Below are 7,446 nucleotides of genomic sequence, written 5' to 3'. Positions count from 1 at the left end.
TTGGTGTTATTTTATCAAGTTGCTGCAGGCCTTATAAATCTATAGGTTTAATTGTGCGATTATTTGATACGTTTGATCTTGAGATCCTATTAACCGGTTAGCTCCCGTTCTCTTGTTAACTCATGTTGTACCGTTAACTTTCAATTAAATACACGTGCTGTCGTTACCCGGTTTACCCCCGTTCCCATTATGACTCATGTTGTACCGTTAACTTTCAATTTAATAAACGTGCTGTCGTTAACCGGTTTGCCCCAATTTTCAATTTAATTCACTTGACTCATGTTGAACCGTTTACTTTTAGTTTGATACACTTGCCGTCGTTAACCGGTTTGCCCCGATTTCAAATTTAATACACGTGCTGTCGTTAACCGGTTTGCCCCGATTTCCAATTTAATACACGTGCTGTCGTTAACCGGTTTGTCCCGATTTCCAATTAAATTTGCGTTTTATCTTAAGCCGGTATACACTTTTTCCATGTTGACTAACGTTCTATCGTCTACCGTTTTGCCCCTGTGTCCAAACTAGCTACTCAGGCTCTCGGTGTTTGCTTCGATGCGGTTACCAAAACGTTTATTGATAAGTGATATTTTTTATTTAAAATTCAATGGCAGCAATAATGTATGTGTTTGTTGTATTTTTTAAACTCAGTGGATTGTGGCATCAGAAATTGGAAACTTGTACCTTTAAACCATGTTGCTGTTCAAGGGTGATGTATGTATTTGTGTCAGAAACTGAAAAATACCTAGAATCAAATGAACATGTCTATAATAATAAAACAAAAACTTCCAACGTGCAATGTTTGTTAATTGTGTTTGTAAATGAAAATGTTACTACAACACAGGTGCACGATTTATATCTATCGTATCTGTGCCGCCTAATTATTATCACAGCCATGAAATAAAAAATTATAATAATATACCAGCGTACAACAGAAAACATCAACAACCGATTAATAGTTTATTGAACGGGAGTGAATTATACATGAACACCATTTTCGTGTTTTAGTTGCACCAACGTATTAGATCTATCTGAACATCATCTTACTTTCTTTTAAGCTTACAGTTCACATAAATGCATCATACGTTATCCCTAAGGGATTGTGGGTACCAGGAACGTCGTATTGTCCATTTAAGTTTGCATAGTAACAATCATTGTACCACCACGCACCGTGTTCCAGGACGGCACAGTTGCTGTAATGCCAATGGTCGTGGTCATGGTCGAACGTCGAAAATAACATACCGTTGTGGTATGGGTATAGACTGCCAGGTTGGTTCACTATAAAACAGGGTTTATATAAAGGTATTAGGTATAGAGTATAACCACAGGCAATGATGGCCGTTGTGGTACGGGTATAGATTGCCAGGGTGGGTCACTATAAAAAGGGTTTATATAAAATTATTAGGTATAAAGTATAACCACAGGCAGTGACTGGCCGTTGTGGTAGGGGTATAGATTGCTAGGTGGTTCACTATAAAACAGGGTTTATATAAACGTATTAAGTATAAAGTATAACCACAGGCAATGAAGGGCGTTATGGTACGGGTATAGATTGCCAGGGTGGTTCACTATAAAAAAGGTTTATATAAAATTATTAGGTATAAAGTATAACCACAGGCAATGACTGGCCGTTGTGGTACGGGTATAGATTGCTAGGGTGGGTCACTATAAAACAGGGTTTATATAAGTGTAACCATAAACAATGCCTGGCCGTTGTGGTATGGGAATAGCGCAATTGGATGGTTCTCCGTTAAGAAGGCGTATATAAATGTTGCCAAAAACAATTCCTGACACTCGTGGTAACGTGATATGGCGCCGGGGTGGGCAACTATAAAAAGGTTTTATTTAAATAATCATCATAAGATCTAACGACAAAAATAATTTGCTTTACTTTGAAGTATTTTTAATTTCACCATATCATATGTAATTTTGTTTTCATAATAAAGTATGCTTTAACCCATTTGACGAACACACTTTTGTATTTGCACACGTGTTAAACATACATTCCTTTAACACCTTAGACTAAACTTTTTTAAGCTTAGAACCTCAGTGATGTCATTGGACTGTAAATTTAATTTGTTTATAAACTGAATGGAATCATTGAGATATTTCTAAGGATAAGAATTGTATTCAATACTGCCCCAGAGAAACAAATCCTACAGTTTAACGAGTCGATCCTTTGGCCCACATGTAGCGCATAAGTTCTTGGACGTCCGATGCTAAATCCCTCGTACACGTCATACCCCCTCGTTCCATTGGCGGATACCAGATCGATACGTAGCGTGTTGTTGTGACGACGAGATGTCTGTTCAGCCAGATACCGCAAACCTAACAAGTAATACAAAATGGAGATTCCACAACGAGTAAAACATAGAACAGATTTAACAACCAAAAAACACAAAGCATTGTTTACAACGAGTAATGCAAAAAAGATCAAAGGTCAAGTAGTACACAAAGCAGATGTAACAACGAGTGAAATAATAAGAAGATTCACCAACGAGTAACACACAGAGTAGATTTAAACAACGAGTAATACACAGAGTAGATTTAAACAACGAGTAATACACAGAATAGATTTAAACAACGAGTAATACACAGAGTAGATTCAACAACGAGTAATATACGGAGTAGATTCAACAACGAGTAATATACAGAGTAGATTGAACAACGAGTAATATATAGAGTAGATTCAACAACGAATAATACACAGAGTAGATTCAACAACGAACAACAAGTAATACACAAAGCAGATTTAACTAGTGTCGAAATACTTAATACAGTTGATTTTATGTTTGCTGGTTTAATACTGAATGTTGTCCTCCTTGTCTTAAACTTTGATATCCATCAAATTACTGTGGCTGCATAAAACTATTATGCGTCCCTTTTAACTGTTCTCCATGACTGGAATAAAAGAAGCATGCATATAACTAACTAGACTGCTTCAATTTAAAAAGCGTCGACAATAACTCGCGATTTCTGATTCATAAATGTCCTACAGATATTGACAACTGCTTTGTGTATTTAAGTGTACAGTCGAAACCCGTTGACTCGATATCCGAGGGACCAGCCAAAATACTTTGAGCCTCACGCATATCGAAACGGGAATTCTTACATCGAATAAAAACGGTCTTTTACAACAAGTTTGAGCAAACGAGGAAATCAAGTCAAGCAATATAAAGCCTACGGGTTTCGACTATATACATTTGTACCATACATTCAACAGAACCAACTAAGCATACGAAAAACTTGCCCATGTTAATAAAGAACTGAATTGAATATTAAGTCATACCGTCACTATTTTAAAATACACTGTTAAACTCGACTGATAACAAATAGACATCATTGTCTAAAAATGCTATCATTTAATTGGCGAATGAAACATCCTGAAACACGTTGTCTTCAGTGTCGGCATCTTTGTTAACATATATGTATTGTATATGGTATTTCATCACTGTTTCATTTCCGAAACTAACCTCTGAAGAAGAAGACATTAGGAATCAAAGGGATGTCAGTTCGTTCAAGCCTCCAACAGTTTCAAATTTGTCCGAATAGATCATGGCAGTGCTTTACTATCAGGTGCACAGGAAATCAGCATTCCCCACCCACTTGTTATGCATGGACGTTATCAAAACTAATACATTTTCAAATGCGGATGGTTAATAAGGAGTTGAACTATCATATGTTTTATAATATGCAGATAGTATATTTAAACATCATGCATACAATCCAGTTTGAATACCATACTATATTCACAACAAGCTTGCATCAATTTAATACTATAAATAAAGCTGTAAAAAGTCGCCGTTTTGTATACATGACGATATTGTTTAATATAATTGCCAGTGACATTATAGTCTAAGTCATTACTGGACATTTCTAATGTCACATGCAGAAATACTGGCTTCCCTTATACCGTCACGACGCCAACGTTACCTGGAAAGTGTACAATCAGCTAACACCATCTATATTCCACAATAGTATGGTTCGTGAATACCGTAGCTTAACCGTCACGGTAAAACTTAATAAATCGTCAATTATGTACACACATTGTCATCGACTTTTGTCAGGTCACTATCATCTATTGGTGTTCTGCCTACGTTTTGAACAGGAGATTGTTCAACTCATGCACTGTCGATGAACTGTGTTTTAAGTGCATTATGTAAATCCTCTGCCTTCACCAACAACAAAAACCGTCAAATTACCGTCACTATATAAAACGTATTAAGTATAACGTTTCCTTAATTGAGGGGCCCTTCACAAATGTATTATGAAAGTTCCCGTATCAGACTAAATGTTAACAGGGAAATATTATCAATGGAAAAGCGTGTGATACTGCAATAAAGCAGAAGCTTTACAAGTGTTCAGAATCGCTTTACTTAGCCAAAACTCTCCATGAAGCGATCCAAATCCAGCCTCGTAGTTGTGAAGGTTCTTGTAAAAATCCACACTGCCATTGAACCGGTATTGGAACACCTTTAAATAACACAAACCTCCTCGTTACATGACATTTAACTTCTCCATCGTATTACGTATCATTCACTTTATCATATTTAACATGAACCATACTATTACATATCAACCTGTCCATTATATAACTTATAAACCTCCCCATCATAATACGTATTAACTTCTTCATCAAATTACATTTAAACCTCTTCATCATATTACATATTAACCTCTCCATGATACATATAAACCTCTCCATAACAGAACACATACACATCTTGTTCATAATACATATAAACGTATCTATTATATAACATATAAACATCTCCATCATAAAACACATAAACCTCTTCATCATATTACATATTAACCTCTCCATGATACATATAAACCTCTCCATAACAGAACACATACACATCTTCTTCATATAACATATAAACTTATCTATTATATAACATATAAACATCTCCATCATAAAACACATAAACCTTTATCATATTACATATTAACCTCTCCATGATACATATTAACATCTCCATAAAAGAACACAAACACATCTTCTTCATAATACATATAAACTTATCTATTATATAACATATAAACATCTCCATCATAAAACACATAAACCTCTTCATCATATTACATATTAACCTATCCATGATACATATAAACATCTCCATAACAGAAAACATACACATCTTCTTCATAATACATATAAACTTATTTATTATATAACATATAAACATCTCCATCATAAAACACATAAACCTCCTCATCATATTACATATAAACCTATCCATGATATATATAAACATCTCCATAACAGAACACATACACATCTTCTTCATAATACGTATAAACTGATCTATTATATAACATATAAACATCTCCATCATAAAACACATAAACCTTCACATAATATATAAAACTCTTCATCATATACTATTTAAACCTCCTTATTATATAACATATAAATGTCTTCATCATATTACATATACATCTCTTTATCATACAACATATAAATCTCTTCATCATATAACATATAAATCTCTTCATCATATAACATATAAATCTCTTCATCATATAACATATAAATCTCTTCATCATGTTACACAAGTTTATTCATCATATTACATATAAATCTCTTCATCATATAACATATAAATCTCTTCATCATATAACATATAAATCTCTTCATCATATAACATATAATCTCTTCATCATATAACATATAAATCTCTTCATCATGTTACACAAGTTTATTCATCATATTACATATAAATCTCTTCATCATATAACATATAAATCTCTTCATCATATAACATATAAATCTCTTCATCATATTACATATAAATCTCTTCATCATATAACATATAAATCTCTTTATCATGTTACACAAGTTTATTCATCATATTACATATTGATTAAGCAACACCCCCATCGATTTGACTGATATACAATTGGCAATAAGTGGATGAGTAGAATCGGCAAGTAAAAAATGCAACAATGCTTGTATAGAGAAAATGCAACAATGTTTGTATAGAGAAAATGCAACAATGTTTGTATAGAGAATAATTATTCTTACTGTCCATCCACCACCATCAGTGTCCATATCGCAGAATACGTTAAATCTTTTGTGTGTTTGCCAGGTAACCATTCTGTAAACGCCGGACGGCCAGGAACCGCCACTATTCAGCAAGTCAGAGCAATCAGCTGCTGTAAGGATGAACATATCACTTATTCATCTACAGTCATACTTTCATATGATCGGTAATATTAGAGTCCGACTGTTTTTGTATTTATTGTTTGTTTTTTTTATTTTGTTGTATTTTTGTAGCTACTGCTGCTGCTGCTGTTGTTGTTGTTATTTTTATTTTCGTTTGCAACCAAAACCCTTATTATTGTTATATGTACTTGGTCGTGGCTGGAAACCATAGTCAGCCTGCATCTGTTTACAGACATGTATTCTATAGCAAAATTCTATGAACGAGTGTATATACTATTGCTGCCATGGTCAGGTTTGCATTAGTTTTGTTTGAGCTAAACTCCTTCAATACAGACCTGGTCTAAGTTTTATTTTAATTTGATTATTTGTTTCACAATTGACCACAAAGAAATAGTAACTTGAAAGTGAATGATTCAAACGGAGATTAACGAAAACAAACCTGGACAGCTCATTTCAGAACATCCTTGTGACTGGGAGTTCAATCCTGCACAGACAGCTCCACCCCCTGCAGGTGTTGGTGAGTCACATGATCTACCACGTGACTGGGTGCCATTATCACATGTCTTCGAACACTGAGACCACGTGCCCCAATCTCCCCAGCCTCCGTCGACTAACGGTTTAATTAAATTGATTAAGTTTAGCAAATCATCCTACTAATCTAATTCAGTTATTTCCCTTATATGAACCGCCTCTTGTGAGTCGTGGAAATAAGGATACTTTCGTGTTGTACCAAAAAAGGTTTTATTTGCAATTTAGTTCATATTGAGCATTTAATTACACAAGTAAGTTATATATTTGTTTAGTCTTTACGAATAAGTTAGAGTTCAGTCTGATGTATTTGTTATTATTGTATGGAGAACAATATTTGAGAACGTCACCTGCTCTTGCGCACTCGCTATTGCAGAGCTGAGTCGAACAGCAGATATCACATTCATGCACTTCAGGCGCTCGTTTGGCGTGTTTTTCAGCCAGTGATGTCTCCAAGTGTTCTTCAGGCGACCGTTTGGCATGTTCGTCTGACAACGACATCTCAAAGTGTCTTCTCCCAATAATACTGCCACCAGTATGGTGTGAAGCGCATTCCTTAGGTTGAGAAAAGAGAGAGTCCGGCAGGTTAACTTGACGTGGTGACATATTACATATATATGGGTTTTTTTGTTTTGTAAATATTCATAAAAAAAATATAATAATTTAACAGAAGGTTCTAAAAACCAAACCAGATATCCAAATAAATATTATCACTGAAATGAAAACGAGAACAGCTGTGCAACTACCAT

At 34.6% G+C, this 7,446-nt stretch overlaps 1 protein-coding gene across 1 annotated transcript; it reads right to left on the bottom strand.

Moving 5' to 3' along the window:
- Positions 1 to 1,063: 1,063 nt before the first annotated feature.
- Positions 1,064 to 7,198, bottom strand: LOC128221788 (ficolin-3-like). The gene is made up of 6 exons (XM_052930389.1): positions 7,048 to 7,198; positions 6,609 to 6,779; positions 6,029 to 6,159; positions 4,374 to 4,470; positions 2,158 to 2,325; positions 1,064 to 1,275 (listed from the first exon to the last, which is right to left on the bottom strand). Exons 1-6 carry the CDS (start codon positions 7,196 to 7,198, stop codon positions 1,064 to 1,066), a joined length of 930 nt encoding a protein of 309 aa, XP_052786349.1.
- Positions 7,199 to 7,446: the final 248 nt, after the last annotated feature.

Source organism: Mya arenaria, chromosome 16 (genome assembly GCF_026914265.1).
Source record: "Mya arenaria isolate MELC-2E11 chromosome 16, ASM2691426v1".
NCBI lineage: Eukaryota > Metazoa > Mollusca > Bivalvia > Myida > Myidae > Mya > Mya arenaria.
The sequence above is the reverse complement of the archived record's forward strand: the minus strand, read 5'-3'. Positions and strand labels throughout refer to the sequence as shown.

Coding starts and splice junctions, on each gene's coding strand:
- LOC128221788 (XM_052930389.1), bottom strand. CDS start 7,198: ATGTCGTTGTCAGACGAACATGCCAAACGGTCGCCTGAAGAACACTTG. Junction 4,471..6,028: donor CTGATGGTGGTGGATGGACA/GTAAGAATAATT, acceptor TGTTATTTAAAG/GTGTTCCAATACCGGTTCAA. Junction 2,326..4,373: donor TCATGGAGAGTTTTGGCTAA/GTAAAGCGATTC, acceptor ATTACTTGTTAG/GTTTGCGGTATCTGGCTGAA.